The sequence below is a fragment of the Alligator mississippiensis genome, chromosome 5 (genome assembly GCF_030867095.1).
Source record: "Alligator mississippiensis isolate rAllMis1 chromosome 5, rAllMis1, whole genome shotgun sequence".
NCBI lineage: Eukaryota > Metazoa > Chordata > Crocodylia > Alligatoridae > Alligator > Alligator mississippiensis.
This window is the reverse complement of record NC_081828.1, coordinates 137,669,828-137,688,761: the sequence shown is the minus strand read 5'-3', so window position 1 is coordinate 137,688,761 and position 18,934 is coordinate 137,669,828. Positions and strand designations below refer to the sequence as shown.

The 18,934-nt window shown below is 43.0% G+C and overlaps 1 protein-coding gene and 1 long non-coding RNA gene across 4 annotated transcripts in view; one reads left to right on the top strand and one right to left on the bottom strand.

The window, feature by feature from the left end:
• BFSP2 (beaded filament structural protein 2) overlaps positions 1-5,931 on the top strand; it is a 32,753-nt gene extending 26,822 nt beyond the window's left edge. The window contains exons 6-8 of one of the 2 annotated variants that reach the window (XM_059728778.1): positions 1,023-1,151; positions 2,744-2,964; positions 5,696-5,931. In XM_059728778.1, coding sequence (XP_059584761.1) covers positions 1,023-1,151; positions 2,744-2,964; positions 5,696-5,699 — 354 coding nt within the window. In that variant the 3' untranslated portion in view covers positions 5,700-5,931. Of the gene's footprint in view, positions 1-1,019; positions 1,152-2,743; positions 2,965-5,695 lie in introns of both variants that reach the window. The other variant, XM_006261938.3, reaches the window with a different exon arrangement.
• The window catches only part of LOC132250889 (uncharacterized), a 166,151-nt gene extending 147,236 nt beyond the window's left edge, over positions 1-18,915 (bottom strand). For both annotated transcript variants that reach the window (XR_009462566.1, XR_009462567.1), the window contains exons 1-2: positions 18,832-18,915; positions 16,387-16,489 (exon numbers count right to left, since the gene is read on the bottom strand). This is a non-coding gene — a long non-coding RNA (uncharacterized LOC132250889). The remainder of the gene's footprint in view (positions 1-16,386; positions 16,490-18,831) is intronic.
• Between the last annotated feature and the right edge of the window lie 19 nt (positions 18,916-18,934).

The following is an 18,934-nucleotide window of genomic DNA, read 5'->3' as shown; positions in this document are numbered from 1 at the left end:
CTGAGGGCCAGCAGCAGTGGCAGCAGGGAAAGCAGTTAGAGGGAGACCAGGGCTGTATCAGCTGCCAACTGCCATGTCCACCAGGATCCCATGGGCCCTGGATTCTCTAGCAGGACATGCCCCAAGGCACGCCTCAACTTCTGGTTTGGTTGCACAGATAGGGAGGATATGCTTGGGCATTCATACTTTACATAATCTATTATTAAAAGGTGACTTGAAGAAGGGGTGGGTTTTTTGGGGGGAAGGAGAGGGGAGAGAAAGGAGCTGACCTCGTTTTTTGGTTTTGTGAGGCACAGTGAGTACTTAATATTTTGTTTTTCTCCAGAGGGTTTTTTTTTTTTCCTTCTTGATTTTTCTTTGGAAACACTAGGACTAAACAAAGCTTGTGTTCACTGGAGGACCCAGAAATATGGATTTAGAGCAGTCAGCCTCTTAATGAAGATTAAACACTCCTGCTTCTTTACTAAGGGCCTTTTCTTTCTTCTGTTTCTAAGGAGTTTGAGTTAAACAGGTATTTAAAATAACCACAAACTGAATAATCATACCTCCTTCTCAATTAATCAGGTTTATATCTTAACAAGTTCTTCTGTCTTTCATAGAATTTCCCTGAAAAAGCAGGACAGATGAGACTTCAAATATAAAAATGGAATGAAGGATTAAAAAACCCCCTTAATTTAAAAAGTTATTCCATTGTAAAGATAGGGGGAAGTACACAATTGCATTTTTTCCTCTCTCTGCTGGTAATTTTTAATATATTTGTACAAGCATATAGCAGCATGTAGACTGAGACACAATGCATACACATGGATGGACGTTTGTGTGCATGCAGTTACTTACTTACAAGCTCTATTTTTATAGTATGTCCTTAGAAAAATAAATATACTATTGTTAACATACATAATTTAACTTCCTGGCAGCAGACTTGAAATCAGAGTTGCAAAGCCCTTTCATTTTGGGATGCAAGGAATATGAATTATAATTACAGCTTGTTGTGACTGACAACTGTTATCTTCTTTCAGCAGCACACAGAAACGACACCTACTGTACGAACACAAGAGGAGGAATTGGTAGAATCCCTGAGAACTGAATTCCATGATACAGCCTGCAAAATACAAAGTCTGCAAGCAGAGACTGAATCTTTAAGAACTTTGGTAGGTTGTTACAAAAAAATGAGTGTGTACTCACCAGGGTGTTTGCAGTGAATTCAAGATGCATTTCCATGCCCATCTTGATAAGTGAGAATAAGCCTATCAAGTCAAGATGCTGCATATCCCACGCTTCCACTTAAGAATCCAGAGGTGTGAGTAATCAGAGCAAAAAAAATCAAGCCATGAAATTTTATCCCTCAACATTTTATTTAATATTTGTAAGTCTCACTGAAATGATTATGTACCTAGTATTCTAGAGTAGGAAGATGTTACGCCTTGTTTTTGAACTGCCTTGTTACCAGATAGCACACACAAGAGCTTCAGATAGTGGTTCAGCAGTACATACCACTATGATGCGCAGATTTCAAGGTAAGTATCTAATTAAAGGAACCCTCAGTATATGTTTAAATGAAAATTATTAGACTAGATACAGATTTCTGTCTCTAGTGGGTTATGGAATAGAGAAAATCCCACACAATTTACTGATTCATTTTGATGCACTGGCTGGGGGAGTAGTTAGCTGATTGCACGATTTCACAATGATTACACACTTAATTTATACAACACAATTTTATTTTAAAACTCTTTGCTACGTATATAACACTGCTTAGCTTTAAGAAACACCACAAACATTAAGAACACAATAATTACATATATCAGAAACAATGCTCCAAATGCACTTTCTTCCCAAACAATGCTATAAGAATTAGTATTACAAAAACAACTACAATTACAACTAAAAGTTAAATTTGAATCAATACTGTTATTTTTCATAATATACTTACAATCCTAGAATTCCGAGAAGCATACCAAAATATGGTTTCATTCCTCAGTAGTACAATTTAATGGGTTGGCCTCAGTAGTACGGTTCAATGGGCTCGCCTCAGCAATACAATTCAATGAGCTGGGCTCAGCAGTGATAGGACTAAGTCCCCTTCCTTCAGTCCCTTTCGGGCGCTCTGCAGCTTCAGTGTGAACTAAGAGATTCGTGTTAACGGAGAGGTTGGTTCAGGTGATCAATCTGATCCGGCCTACACTTGCGATTCTTCCTTTGTTGTTCTGCAAGTGAAGTCACCTCCAAATTGGGACAGTAAGTTACAGTTTTTATTGAGTGAGCTGCCATCTTGGGCCATTCCTACTCAAACCTGTCATTACCCCCAAATTTGGGCTCGGATCTTACTCAACAGATTCTTTTGCTTAGTAATTAGTTTCCTTTGTTAATCATTTTAATTATTCTAGGGAACTTCCATACCACTGCAAGTGACCTTTTCTTACCAGTCTGGTCAAAAGGCTCTAGGGTTTGTTCTCTCGGAACTCAGGATATTTGCTCTTTGTAAAAGACTTCTAAAAATAAAATTCAGAAGTTAAGACTTTAAACAAAGTCAGGACCTTTTGCATGTAGTCCAAAACAATGAGCTAGATAAGGAGATAAATCTTATCTTCTTCCTGAAACTGGCTAATGGGCAACCATTACAAATATTCAAACTATTTCATTCAATATGACAATTTCCAGTAAGTTATGGACACCAGCCTAATTAAAAACACTATCACAAAATCTTTCAGAACAAGGAGACTTTAATTTATTGTCCTTACAGAAAAGAGGTCTGGAGAACTCCTTATATGATGCTAAACACTGGCATGACATTGAACTACAGAACCTAGGCTCTGTCATTAACAAGCTGGAGGCAGAAATGGGAGAAATCAAAGCAGAAACTGAGCAGCAGCAGAGGGATCGTGAAAATCTGCTGTCCCACAAGCTACAGCTGGAAAACGACATTGCTACATACCACTGCCTTCTGGATGGAGAAGCAAGCAGGTATTTTTTTTAAATAATTAATGTGTCATGAACAGAGACAGCATTGTGTACAGCTGAGAAATGGCATTGTCCCACTTTGTTAGGTGGTCAGGTGGGTGGATTAGGAGACGCTACACAGGGGTGTATGCCTGAAGTACAGCTCTACAGATGTTCCTAAAGTATAATCATGGGAGGTGAGGGGTTGCCAGCAGTGAGAGAGCCAGCCACAAAAAAAGAACAGCCATGGGCCCCATAGATCCATGAGCCTTCTTTTTCCAAAGAGTTGAGACTTAAAATGAAAAAGCCCCCACGGCTTCCAGGCTATCTTAATGGCTACAAAACAGCTGTGTCGTTACTTAGTATCTTGGGAAATACATTCCTAAAATACCAAGTAATGACACAGCTGTTTTATAGTCATTATAGCCTTATTCCCTTCCCGAAGCCCCTTTCCCTCCCTATCTACAGCCCGCCTCCTTCGACTTTGCTCCTCTGGAAGCTTCCATCCTCTCTGTAGGAAAGGAAGCAACACAAATTAATCCATGACACAGCACTTGAACACCCAAGTAATCCCAGGATTATTCAGATGCTTAAAAGGTAAAGCATGTTCTCAAGTCCTTTCTTGGATCAGGACCTTCATGATTAACATTTTAGCTCTGTTCAGGAATTCAGCAAAATAAATGTGTTTGTTTCTTTAGTTAAATTTTTCAGATTTATCAAGTAACACAGCATATTCTATCCCAGATGGAAAGAGTAAGGGAAATTTTGATTCAAAAGAAAATACATACTACATATTTGCCCTCATCTGATTTGTAACAGATCTCCCAATTCAGCAAAGGCACATAAGCATTTTTGGAGAACAAAAGTGGATCTAAACTCACTTTAAGTTGAATGCATGTATAGGTGCTTTGTTAAACTGGGGCCTAAAGAACAAAATTTAACCTTGTAGCCATGTCTTTTTATAAAGAAAAAATAGTTTTCTAAATAACTAACTAACTTGTAAAACTCTTTTATATTTTGAAGCTCTCTAGTTACCAACTCTGTCTACACAGCCAATATTCCCCCATTCACATTCCAAATAAAAAAAATGTGTGTGTTTTTGGTTTTTTTTTAAATCGAAGGCCCTCATTGAGGTGGCTTGTTTTTGAGACAGTATAATCCCCTGCTTAATGAAAAACATCCTGCTGCTAAAAGTTGGGTCTTGATCCTGTACACATCAGAATCAATTGCAGAACTCTGGCTTCTGTACAACTGGGCCATTGGATAGTAAAAAAGACAAGCACATATACCACCTAAAAATCTTGATGAAAGTACAAGCTAGGAGTTTGAAATAAAATTCCTGTCCCTGATCCCTCTAAGTTTTGTGGGAAAGTGTTGAGAAAGATATTTACATTGCCTCTGTGCACTAACCAGAGTGTCTGCTATCAGTGATTGCACAGAACTATTAACCTCACACAGGACTGGATATATAACATAATTGCACCTATGTAACTGGCCTCTCATTGGCATAAAAAAATGGAGCAGGCACACAACCTACCACAGTAATGTGCTCTAACTCAGTTAGAGTATGTTTTTTTCTTTTCACATAAGAAAAAAAATTAGGTGAAAGTTCACCAGCATAAGTTACACTAGAATTACAAGCATCCAGCAGAGCTATGAGATAAGACTATACAAATGTACAGTCCCACCACTTCTGTCTGAAAGAGCCTAGAGCAAAATTGCCATTCTATAACTCACCAGGATCATTCTGACCTACTACATGACTTATGGGCCTGGGCACACACGTTTAAGCAGTGATATTCACATCTTTGTAACCTTATGTAAATTACATTTGTATCCAAAACTGACAGACTTGCAGCTATCCCAGGGTAGCTGCAAGCTGTAGATGGTTATTGCAGCACCTTCCCCCTAGGTGCAGGTGATGCAGAAGTTAGCGTGATGGAGCCAACGGCTCATCTGGGATAAACCACTGAAAGATGTACATGATCTTTTAACTATAAAAAAATACCACTCGCTCCTTCCCCCATTTCCCTAATGCAATAATACCTTTCTTTTTTTCTTTTAAGCTGAAACCCTATTATTGGCTAGTAGTGTAATTAAAACACTCCTGGCTAAAATTCAGGGCCACAAGGCCTGTACACTTTTGAAGTGTCTCTCCAGATTTGCACTAGGATGAATTTCACATACATAGCAGGAAATGAGAGAGGAAAGCTAGAGAAAATGGCCTGATTCACAAAGTTTGAATGCAGAGAGAATTTTCCCTAAAATGTGGGTGGGGCTGAATATGAGTCTTGATTCTGAGAACCTCATCACTAAATGCATGTGTGAACTCTTCATGGTCAAAATCTTCAAAACTACATTTTGTAAATTGTCTTGCTTCAATATCAAGACATTTTAAGAATTAAGTTATAGCCAATAGCAGAGTATCTTAATAATGATCAAAGCATTCTCAGTGAGCTGCAATAAAACTCATGGCTAAAAATCATCTCGGAGTTGAGAACCGTTTATCACATGGTCTATGAACAAGCAAGGACTGAATATTGCACAGACCCTGATTTAATCTTCAATGTAAGGGTAAATAAAACTCATTATGAGAGAAATACAGAAGGCTAAATCTGTTCTCAGTTATGGTTAAAGCCCATTGAAGTCCATGGAACTTCACCAGTGAGAATGAAAGTAGAATTTAGTCTGAAACGTTATTTTTAAACCGATTTGCAATAGAGGACAAATAATATACATATTTTTTAATTTTCAGTTGATTTTGATGTTCCTTGTGCACAGAAGACAACGTTGCTGTTCAAACAAAAAGATGTCATTGACAAAAAATGTTCGTGGAAAGTTAAAAAAAAAAAATCCAAAGCAGCCTGCTTTATTCAGTTTGATTCAACAATCTAAGTAGGTTGTAGCTTGAACAACTTTATTAGAAACTCCTCACATGATTGCTTTGCTTACACATTTCAATTTGCCCATGTTGTTAAAATAAAAATAAAAAGAAAGAATAGTCAGTTTTAGTTGTTTGAATTTTTTCCTCCAACATTGCTTACTGCGGCTGAAAGGCATAAGAGCACAGACCTTTTGTTTATCCATTAAGTACTGTGAACTATCTCCTTTTGCAGTACAAATAGTCTATAATACCATCATCTGTCTGCTGTGCAACAAGCAAAAAAATATATTTTTAATGCAATGGATGGAAATGTCTATGTTGCATCACAAGATTTTGGCCTCATTACTGTAAAATTTATTGTACACTAATATGTCTAAGACAGATAAAGCATGACAATAATTTGTTGCAATTAATTTTGCAGTAAGCAGGCGGGATCAGCAGCAGCAAGGCAAACTTTCCATCACTGCCCTGTAAACGCACCTTAATTCTGTTCTAGAGGAAATCTGTCCAAAGATAAAAGAAGTTTGTTCAGTCTCCAAGCCGATTCACTTTTTGGTCTCTGATGATTACAAAGAGAGCCAGCTTGTGCCAGCATGTTGTTATGTTCTTTGATCTGAGCCCCTTCCGACCACAATTTTTTACAGAAGGCCACTACAGTAGCAGCAGACTGTACTGGATCGTATTTCAAATAAACTGGTGATTCTGAGGGAGAACTGTCCACATCTTATTGTTAACTCACCTCATCTTGCTTTTAATAATCAAAATGTTTATAGTCTAATTTATTGCTTTGTAATATGGTTATATTCATTGCTAATGTCCAGGAAGTTATCATGTATCAAAAAAATATAACAAATTTAACCTTAAACCAGTAAACCTTTATATGCAAACCCACTAGTCCCTCCAAGTTAATAAAGCTAAACACATGCATGTTTGCAGGATCAGAACTTCACAATATAAACAGACCAGAAGGAAAAAAAAATGTCGAGCAGGATCTGTTTTGGGATATCTTATATTAAGGAATCCAAAACTGCTGAGAAACTGGATGGAAACCTAATTGGGAAATAGCCTGAAATTATTTTAATTTTGTAATAATTAAATGTCTGCTCAAGTGGCAAAAGTCCCTTAATGGATAACAAAAATAAATACTCTCCAGACTTGATACACTTCATTTGCTAGTAAGTGAGCTTTAACACCCTGATCATGTGCTTCCTCCTACACAACCCCATGTGCATCTAATGTACTTTCTGAATGGTCTACAAGACAAAACAATGAGATGTAATAAGGAGAAATTAAATATTTAAACTACAATACCTACATGATTTTGGTCAAAATATGGCTAGAAAGAAGTATTTGCGAACTGGGTTAAGCTTCATTAAACAATGAAGTCTTTGTATGCTGCACCTATTGGCTAGGGACATACATTACACATAAACCAGTTTAAGTGATCAGAAACTGGTTTAAACTTATAACAGAACAGATATTCAGTGCACATAAACCAGTTTCAAAATGGCCAAAACTGGTTTGAGAAACCTGTTTGAATGAAGTATCAGACTTCATTGATTTCACTCAAAACAGTTTATACAATGTCTTTCCCAGACCCCTTCCTGGTTTAACTTAAACCAGAGTCCCCCAGCATCCCAGCATGCTCTCTGGGCTGGACTCTCTGCTCCAGCTCAACAGGGCTGGCCATGCCCCCTTGCTCCCCCAGCCAGAGCAGGGGCAGGCAGGGACAGGGGCCTGGACAGAGAAGAGTTTAATTCTCCCCTCCCTGTCCCACAGGCAGAGGCCTGAGCCAGGTCTGCCAGGTGCTCCCCCTTCACTGCAGTGGGCAGAAGGGGCAGGGAGGAGGATTATTCTCCCTTCTACCCCCACTGCCCCGGGGGACTGCAGCTGGGTCTGCTCGCCCTGACCACTGCCAAGTGGCAGAATAAGCCCCCTCCTGTTCCCTCTGCTGGAAAGAGGGGAAATAATCCCCATTCCTGGCCCTTCCTCCCCCCCACCAAGGGGCCCTGCCAGCCAGCATCTAGCCAGGTGGGGGCTTGTTGGGGAGCAAGCTCCCCTGGCCAGCTCAGAAATGCCAGTGCATCCCAAGCCCAGTAGCTGCCACTGCTGTGCCCTCTGCCCTGTGCAGCACCCGGGGCTGCAGCTGAACAAACAGTTGGTTGAGGAGGGGGGCTGTTCTGTCCCCAGCTGCTGCTGCCACAGCTGTGCCACACCTTGCTGCTCTGGGTGGGGGGAAGCTTCTGCCTCATGAGTGGAGCTCTGGCTCCAGCTCCTGGATGCCTTGGAAGGCAGAAGGTGCCCGGGTGGGAGGCTTCAGTTCAGGGGCTGCAGCCGGAGCTCCGTGCACAAGGCACAAGTCAATGGGCTGAAGCTCCCCCACTGCTGCCACCTCCCAGAGCAGAAGGAATGGGAGGTGGAGTAACTGCTACAGGCAAAGGGAAGCTGGCATGGCCCGGCAGGGCTGTTTTTCTCCCCTCATCTACAGCTGCAGCTTCTGCTGCACCATGCCACACTGCTCAGGACTGGGAGAGCTTCCTTCAGCCCAGCGGCTTCAGCCTAAACTGGTCTGGTGCCACTGGGCTGAAGGAAGCTCCCCCAGCCCTGAATGGCACTCCGACTGCAGCCCCCAGACTAAAGACTTCCACTCTGGTGCCTTCTACCTTTCAAGGTGTCCAGGAGCTGGAGCCAGAGCTGGAGCTCCATGCATGGAGCAGAAGCTTTTCGCTCCCTCCACCCAGAGCAGCATGGCATGGCACAGCTGTGGCAGCAGCAGCTGGGGACAGAACAACCTCCAGCCCAAGCCAGCCCACAGCTGTTTGTGCAGCTGCAGCCCTGGGTGCTGCACATGGCAGGGAGTGCGGTGATGGCAGCTGTTGGGCTTGGGGCCTGCTGGCACTTCTGAGCTGGCCGGAGAAGCCTGTTCCACAGCCATCCCCCCCTGGCGGGGCCAGATGCCAGCCAGCAGGGACCCTTGGAGAGGTGCAGGGATGGGGGTTATTCCCCTGTCCCAGACACCGGAGGGAGGGGGCTTATTCCTCCACTCAGCAGCAGTCAGGGCAGGCAGGCCTGGCTGTGGTCCCCAAGGGGCAGTGGGGATAGAGGGGATAATAAACCCTTCCCTGCCCCCTCTGCCTCAGGGGCCATGCTGGCCTGCCACTGCAGCAGCAACAGGGGGACACCCAGTAGACAGCTTGGTTCCCTGCTGGTAGGTCAGGGAGAGGGGAGTTGAACACAGCCCCCAACAGAGCTTCCCTACAACCAAGGGTGTGCTGTAGCAACCCCAGCTCCTGAACTGAGCAACTGCAGGCACGTAACAGCACAGACGTGCAGGTACAAACCAGTTCAACCTAGGCAGGTTAGACTAACCTGCAAAGCTTGACTCAATTCAAGCTTTGGCTTTTTCAAAGTCTGTCTCTAGCCCTTAGTCATGGCCTTTGTGTATTCTCTATTTCATTTCAGACTTAAGCTCTTGAGAACTGGAACTAAATTATATATTTGCACAACACCTTGCAAATTGTACGTGCTTCTCCAATATAAATACTAATGTTAACACAAACTGGTACACAGGTGATAGGATTATGGTGTATCAAACTTTTTTTTTTAAATGGACACCATCTGGGATTTGTTTCAGTCAACAAACACATAATGTGAATCCCTGAATCTACCAAATTGGTCAGATTTCAGTGAAAATTGTTTTTTAACCTGAGATTCAGTGAACTGCCAGGCCTCCCTACATTTTGAGGAAGAATCTCAAATTCACATCTCTACTACAAAACAAACTATTGCTGTCTTAGTGGGTATTTTTGCCTCATGTGTGCTCGAATTGCAGTGAGCAGCTGTAAATCATTAAATTAATAATCTGTTAGCAGGAAGGGATACATCATACTGATGATAAGCATCTCCTTGCTGTTTCTAATAATGCTTCATTAACAGGTCTGAAAAGGCTCTGCTATTCCCATTTCAACACAAACCTGGATTATAGTTTCAAATGATTTGCCGTATCTTAAGTTTGGGTTTGAACACAAACATAAAATATAACATTAAATGTCAACTGGAGTTCTGAAACAATCTTTTATTAATTGGAAGTGCACAATTCTTGAAGGACGCGCTCTTCATTCCTCAGTTTCAACACAAAAAGGGCCATAAATACAGAACTTCCTGTGGCCTGTCTTTTCTCCAAGTAAAAACTAGAAGACAACCAAAATCTTTCCATAAGTAGTCTGCCAGATGTGCAACACAAAGCACAACTGGCTCTACTAAAGCAAAGTGCTTTCCCATAAAGTTAATTAAAAAAAAAAAAAGCGCTATTTGATTTCTGAATAAAACTATCATGATTTTTTTCTATGGTATTCATCACTAGACTCATTGGTGACATGTAGGGGGTCCACATGCACCCCCTGAGATTGGCCTTGAACCCCGAGAGATTGGCTGCTGCCGACGCTGCTGGCGGTATCTGCAGGTGGTCACCGATTGCCATTTACAACCCCCACCCACCGCTGACACCACCACAGCCTCCTGTGGGCGGTCCCCGCTCGCCCCGCCCTCGCCACTGACATCACCGTAGCCGCCTGCTAGCAGTCCCCGCTCACCACCACCACACCCCTGCCACTGTCTCCATGCCCCCCCAGCCTCATGAGGTACGAGGTGTTCATGACCAGACTAGTTAAGTACCATGCTTATGTTAATGAATTATCTTCACACTGGCAGTGAGTTGTAGATAACATTTAGAAATGGGTAAGTGAGGATCAGAGATTAAAGGAAAGGGTTTCATAACTGGTCCCTGATTTTGCCTAAAATCTCCAAACTAGCAATTGTTGTATATGTGGATATATATTTCTCCACTGAAGTATTTCAAACTAAGCTTTTTAAAAGAAGATGCATTATTTCAATTAAGGTTCCCTTTTTGTGTTAAAACACGGATTTTGGTTCATCTTCTATTGCAGTTTCCACCATACATACTGTCTACTGTAAAATCCTAGTTTTTAAATTTAAGCGTAGCAATGTTACTAAAGGATTTGTTTTACATTCTTTTTACTAAGAACACAATGTAAAAAAAAAGCTTTTAAAATCCTTAGAAGGATTCAAGCAGGGATTGTGTAATTATCTTCCTAATAAGACTTTAGACATCAAAGCATGTTTTTGCCATAATTAAATACATTTAGACAACATCTGGGAGGGAAAAGCAGAGAGAAAAAAAAAGTATTTCCAGCTTGAAGGTATGAAATTGTACCAAATACTTAATAGCCATAGACATATAAAAAAAATGAATCTCCCAAACAAAAATCATATGCCAGCTCCCTGGCAAGAATCCTAGCAAATTCTTCACTCTCAGCAGCTGCAGAGCACAGCTGTGGTTTTCATGAGGGCATCGTCCCTAGACCTTACTAGTGCCCTCCTCTTTTTTTTTTTTTTTAATTGATTTTACTACACAATTATTAGAAAGAAACCTTTGATCCCTGTGTATTGTTCATGTGATTTGGGAATACAAAATCACTTTACAAAGTTATGACCACCACCATTTCACATATAGAAAACAAAGGCACAAAAAATAAAAATGAATAAGAAGTACACTTTCCTCATTAAAGCACAAGATTGGGAGTCTGGAGAGAGTTCTATTCCCAGGTCTTGCAAAGACTTTGGGAGTGGGCAGGCAAAACAGTTACATTGATGGGGAGAATTAGAATTTACCATGGCTTAACTGAAGCTACTATAACTTTTACATGTCTGCTTTATCCTACAGTAAATGGAAGCAAAGGGTCCTGGGTATGACCATAAACTGCATTCAACTGGAGGGCTTGGTCACAATGTGGTGGGGCTACTCGTGGTGGGGTAGCTCCTATAACATACTGCAATGTTGCAACCTCCAGAGTAAGGCAAATATAAGGACCTCAAAACCCTAGCCCCCACTGCTTTGTGGATACTCCTTGATTGGAAAGGCTAAGGGACATCATTATGACAGAAACACAGCCTTGCTGAGGCATTAGGCAGTCAGCAGCAGCTCTAACCTGTTGCTCTCTGGCAGAAGCTACAACCATTGAGGCACTGAACATCTGGACTGGGTCTGGCCTTTGGACTCTGTCTTGATGGTCTAAAAGGAGGATGGTAGATCTAAGGCAGCCTCCACTCCTCAACACTTGCCTACATGTATGCATTGATGGTCCTGGTGTGATGGTCGCATAGACCTCTTTTACATAGAGGATTGTCAGTTGCTAAGAAACTGGAAGCTAAACTGCAGTATTTTACCGCCAATTTCATTAGTTTCAATTTCTGTGGGACAGCACCAGAGGGACAAATTAGACCAGCTGACACAGTGGCCTGACACTTTAAAACTAATTTTTCATCTGCCCACGACCTTTCTATGAGACACTATGCGAGTCCCTTAGCTTCTCTTTGTTTCAATTTCTCCATCTGTAAAGTGAGTATTATAATGCTTCACTACAACTGAGGGGACTTAATGCGTTAATGTTTGTAAAACATTTTGAGATCTTCTGATTGACAGTGGCACAAAAATGTAAATGGTTTTAACCAAGGTTGGTCGGTGGTGCATTTAGCAAGATAATCCTGACTAGACCTTGGGCTGTGAGCTCTACAATGCATCTTTCTGTATATGTACCGGGTGCGTCTACACATGCAATTAATACACTTGAATTTTCTGCACAGAAAATCCTTTAGGGTGTGCATCTGTCGAATCATTAAGCCTGTCAATGCTTTATACATCAGTCTGATCCATTTCATGCTACCACAAAATATTCTGAAGTATCTGCATTGTTTCACAGTAGGCTTTTGGGGGGAAAACAACAAATTACATATGGAAAGAAAACTCATACATAGCTGCATAAACCAAAGTGCTTGTAAAATATCGGTTGATACATTTAGCCCTATCCATTACATTAAAGTATAACCTGCTCTAAACCAGCAATGTAGGCTTCAACATTTTATGCCTTTATTTATGCCTCTGTAAAATGCTGCTGCCCTATTTTCTGGTTTCCACTGAGTCTGTTCCAGATTTAACAGCTGAAGCAGTTCTGAGTACCATGCCCATAACAAGTATTAAGTCTCTAATCAAGAGCTGGCCATTCCACTACTTTATGATATTGTATTTGCAAGGGATAACCGACACAGGAGCTAAAAGCAGCAGAAGGACATTAGGTTCATATTACTCCTGACTTCAGATTTAACAACAACACAACAATCACCTCAAAGAAGTTATGTCAGTTCCTGAAATGTAAATTATGCATCTCAGGATTAGATGCTGCACATTATTTAGTAGCAACACAGAAGAAATGACTAGTTCAGCCATTATAAAAAAGTTAAAAGGAAAACATGTTATATGGAAATGAATTGCATGGTGTACTATTACTTGGCTGCCTGTAGCCTGAATGCAAGTGGAGGCAAAACATCAGCACAGGGAAGGTAAGTACAGGCAGTCCTCGACTTACAACGTTTTGCGTTACAATTTTTTGCACTTACAATGTTTCTAAATTGACACCCTGTTTCAACTTTATGACAGCAGTCTCAACTTACAATGATGCAATGCCATGCCAGACAACAAGTTCGCTGTGTCATTCATCTCCCTGGAGAATATCTGTCCAACCTTTCTTGGACACTTTCTTTAAGAAAGCAGACAAGACTCCAGAAAAACTTCCAGCCAAGACTCCTGAGAAGACTCCAGCCAAGAACCCTTCAAAAATCCAAACAAGAGCCCTTCAAAAAGTCCAGCGAAGTCACCTCAAAGAAGTCCTTCCAAATCAATATGATTGCTATTTGTGATATAGACACATTCATGTAGCTATATTACTCATCTATAATTGATCGAGTACAAAATTCTGGGGTATTTTTGGTGAAAATAGGGTATCAGGCCTTGGTTCAGGAGCCAATCTCTCATTTATAACATTGTTTCTTATGAGAAAATTGGTTCCAAGTTACAACGTTTCGACTTAAGATCAGTGTCCTAAGTCTGAGGACCACCTGTATTCTTTCACAGTAAGCAAAATGTCAATGCCCTCACCCTTCTCTGGAAATGAACTTGGTGAGAAGACTGAGGGGGGAACATGGATTCACCTCAAGGAACAACACATTTAAGATCTAACAATCTTTGGCGGGGTGGGCAAAAGATGGCCTGTGGGCTAGATCCACCCTAGCAGCTGGTTGTATCTGGCCCATGGGGTCTGCCTGCCAGTTGACTGGATCTGGCCTGCAGCTGCCCCTGCAGTGCTTCACATGAGGCTAAGCCCAGACCAGGGCAGCCAGCACTGCGCTCCTGCCCATGCCTACTAGCCACAGCCCCAACCAGCGCATAAAGATTCCAATGCGGCTTCTCCTGGTGTGGCTACAGCTCCATGGGTGCTGGTCAGCAACCCTTGCCTCCAGAGCTGGCTCTTCCTCCTGCTGCACTGCTTTAGCAAGAGCTGCCCACTTAAAGCTTACTCCCCACCTGGAGCAGCACAGCAAGGCCAGAAGAAGGAGATGCCATCGGGGTGAAGGGAGCTGCCACACTGGGAAAAGTCTAGCCTGTAAGCTGTGCATGCTGGCTAGGGTGGGGCTGGTAGGTGGGAGTGCAGCATGGGCTGCCCTGGGCAGGAGCCAACAGGGCTTGACCCCATGCAGAGTGCCATGGACTGCACCACCTGGCCGAGCTCTGCTGCACCCTTCCCCCTCACTACTGGACAGCTCCTGGGACCTAGCACTCAAGTAGCTCTTCCCCCCCCACCCTAAATATACCCCCACCCCCTCCAGAGGGCAGGGGCATGGAGGGAGTGGATCACTTGTCCTGCTCCTGAACACTGCTCCCTGCCTGTGGCCCCATCCCACATAGGAAGTCTTGCCGAGCTGTTGCGCAGGACGGGCAGGGGTGCTGACTTGGCCCACAACAGCTCATCAAAACTTCCTATGTGGCCCCTGGGCCCAAATTGCCCATCCCTGATCTATAGGTACTTATTCCCTTGGCTGGTCTTAATTTGGTACAGCAGTATTCACATTAAAAGTGAATCAGGTTTCCCTGCATTTATTATCACTTTTAATATATACAACCACAAGCACTTGTCCTGTGCAGAATGAAGCTCAACAAATAAATATGCAGGCTGTGAATTCTAATAATATAATGCAGTATATACATATCAATAATAAAAGGTCACACAATATTAGCACTGTTAGGTGTACAATGTACCAAGTACATATACACACACACACACACACACATTTCTATATTTTAATTTTGTTTTTCTATTTTCTTGATTGATGTTTCCACTTGGCAAAATACATAGATTCTGAAACTTTGGAGGATAACACTGAATAGTCTCTTGCCTTGTGTGCACTTAAATACTATTATTACCTCTTTGTACTTAGTACATTCTATCCCAAGTTCTTGAAGTGCTTGAACAAACTCAAGATAAGTATCACTGCTACACTGCAGAAGGGGAAACTTGTAGAAGCTAAACGGATGCTTATCTTGCTGGGATCCTATGACCCCAGCTGACTTCCTGCCCTTTGGGCAGGGGGCTGGACTCGATGATCTTCCGAGGTCCCTTCCAGCCCTAACGTCTATGAAATCTATGAAATCTATGGACTTAGCCAAGGTTATGTACACCTATTTACATATCCATATACAAATACATCGACCTCTGCTGGGAGTGTGTTTCATGTTCTGGTTATCCTTACAGAGAATTTCTTCCTTATGTCCAGTCTAAATCTTCCCTCTCTTATTTTGTGTCCATAGGTCTTCATCCTCCCAAGGGGTGCTTTCCTGAACAGTTGCTCCCCCAGATCTTGGTGCTTCCCTCTGACATACTTGTAGGTGGCTATCAAGTCACCTCTCATCCTCTTACTCACACTGAACACACACATATTTTATATATACGGGGGTGTGTGTATATATACACATATACATATATATACACACACACACTAACCAAGTGCCCGTCAAGAAATGACGGGGCAGGGACAGGTGGGGATGGAGTCCTGTGCACCCCCTCTCCCCCAGTCTGGGCCTGCTCCCCTCCTGCTGCTTGGGGTCCAGCCCCGTTCCACCCCTCCTCAACACAGCTCCAGTGGCCTTGCCCCCACCTCCACTCCAGCTCTTGATTTGCCACTTCATTTAGCACCAGTGTCCTTGCATTTACTCATAATCATTTTCTTATGAGCAGTCCTTATGTACCAAGTGTTTTTGCACAAGACCACTGTAGTCTTAGCTATCCAAGAAAAAATTTTTTTTTATTTTGAACCAATGTTTTTCCTGGTTTTTGAATACAGGGATTCCTCACTGTTTAAAATAACTCACACTTTGCTGCAGCCAGTGTTCCCTAACATCTTCTGTATCCTTGCACTGACTTGCTGAAGGGAGATATTCTTTTGTAATATCTAGACATTAATGTGCCTTTGGATTTTATGCTAGAGAAGGAAGAGAAGGGATCAGTAGGTATAACTGATTTTAAGACACTTACAGCAGTTCAGCAGCCTTATTGATTAAGTTCACCATTCAGGCTGAAAAATCTTTTTATAGCACTATAATCCATTGAGCTACCAAGGGCTAGAAACAAGACTGAACAACTGTGGTATCTTACCTCTTGATGCATACCAGACTTCAACCATCACAGTACAGTAAGAAGAGTTCACATATGCTCACATCCACTGTAACTTGTTTCCAATGTGCACAAGATTCACAATCTAGTAAAAAAAATGTTTGGCTTTTAAATTTTACTTTACCAGATTTACTACCATGCCTGTAGGATCTCCTCTTCTCAGTAACAACCTTTGGTCAAAAAACCTACCAGTGACACTCAAATTACAATATCATTAATGATAAATAACACATGCCACCGAAATCAAAGATCTAAATCCTAAAATGGTCCAGTAACAGCAGGAGCTCCAATCCAATATTTTAGGCCCCAACTCTTCCCCAAGCTCCATATGGATAGATTTGGTACCTCAGTGACTACATATGATGTTATATAAATGGTAATCTTAAATAGCATTGTGCCACAATCCATCTGGACTTTATTAAGCTACTTATAACAGGGGCTCCTTGTTTGAATTCCAGGGCTGTTCCCTTAATACACACATTCTTCTTCACTAGACTATGTAGCATTTCATATTTAAGCTAGGAACACAGGTTGTCTTTGTGTCCTTGAACATGTTGTGCCCCTGTTTGTCCCCAAAATATCGTGGCCTTGGTATGTACACACATGGCCCTACTAATCAGGCTTAAGTGAATGGCTGACTGAATGCACTGCTCCTTTTCTGCCATTGAATCAATGATACAATCCCAAGATTATTATTCATATGTACTTGATAACATCCCAGGGTAAACTATTAGTACTTATCCTGTATACCTTAACAGGATTTACACTGGGACAACAGACTGGGACTGAATGACTGCAGGATGAAGCTACGTTACACTTAGACCACACTAAATCTGTGGAACATGAAGTGGTGTTAAAGTGACAACCTGTTATAAGCAGTCCTGTATCAAGGGTTAAAACATTTCTCGCCTGCACAGTGTGGACTTGCCGTTAGCAGGCTGGAAAGCAGGGATGTGCCTAGGAGCCAGGGCACCTGAGGCATTTATACATGCGCTTCAGGAGTGGCAGGGGGTGGCAAGGACACTTTAACCAAAGCTTGTCAAATCAGCTTTAGTTAAAGCACCCCTGCAGTCATTTTCTAGCATGGGGATGCTGATACATGCGACTTTGGCGTCAGCTGGAGCACGGTAATTGCCACAATTAATCAAGTCTGCGCCAACGCACTGTGATTAGAGCATGTGGGAACAGCCTCACTGCGCGTGTATAGGTGCCCCTGGGTTCTAGTCCTGCTTGAGGGAGTTGGGGCTCAAAGTAGTGCATCCTGGGATGCCGGAGAACTACAAATGGCTCATTTTTCGTCTCCACAGAGCAGGCTGCAGTTGCCCTAACAGGAGCTGTGTAGTATGCCCCTTAGTTAGCCCTGGCCTGAAGGGGCAGAAGACTGAGATACTCAGGCACTTGGCACAAGTGAACGAGCAGACACTTCAGTTTTAAGCACTCTTAGCAGGGTCTAACATGCAACACCTCACTTTGCCCTCCCTAGGCTCATGTACGGTCAAGATCCTCCTTTCTGTCTGTCAGGGCATTTATGCACATGCAAGCGTCGCAGCTCCAGGTGCTTTGAAGAACGCCTTTGGTGAAGTGATGCCTGCAGTTGTGTAAGCAGCGAAACGCGCGTCGGCACTGAGAAAATGGCGGTGGCACACTTTTGAACAAACACACATAAAAGGTGCTTTAATCCAAAAGCACACCCCCCACCACTTTCTGTGCATTTCACTACTTATACAACTGTGAGCAATGCAGCACGGTGCGCATCAGCTCACGTGCAGACTCAATTGAGTTTGCTCCAAAGCGGCAGATCTCTGGTGTATCACGGGATCAAAATTTTGTCTATAAAATGCTCTTAGGGTGGCCATCACAGAGGACATTCCAGTTTTCTACTACTCTGTCTTCTAATTGATAGAAAACCTAATGTCTTTACATTCTTTCATTTTCTCTTGAAGAGAGAACGAGAGGACATAAAGGCATCCGGTTTCGTGTCAGAGAACAGAGTACAACCAGACTGTCGTCCATCTACGATGGCCACCCTAACCATACTGCGCACCTCGAGCTGCTCCACAGCGGAGTTCTGCGCCCTGCATTCCTTCGCGCAACGGAACATGCAAATCAGGCTCGGGAGCCCCGCCCACTCCAACGGTGGGCTGCCAGTTTAACACTTCAGAAAGTTAAGGGCGGGGCACATCCCCCGCCAGGCCCCAGGTCACCCGGGTCCCCCGAGCCGGACCAAGGAGCGGACGAGGACAGCCCCGCGCCGCGCCACCCCACCCCCGCACTGGAACTACATCGCAACCAGACGCCTCGTGACCCCCCCGGCCTGCGCGCGCATGTACTCCACCCCTGGCCGCGAGGAAGGAGGGGGATGGGAGGAGAAAATAGGACTCAGCCAACCTTGACTGCCCCAGCTGCGCCTATCACAGAACCACCTACCTCCTACGCAACCCTCACACACTATGACACACCACCGACTACTAGCCCCCCCATCCGAGGCTTTCTACTGGTCGGAGGGAGTGTCTTCGGCGGCCTGCCATTG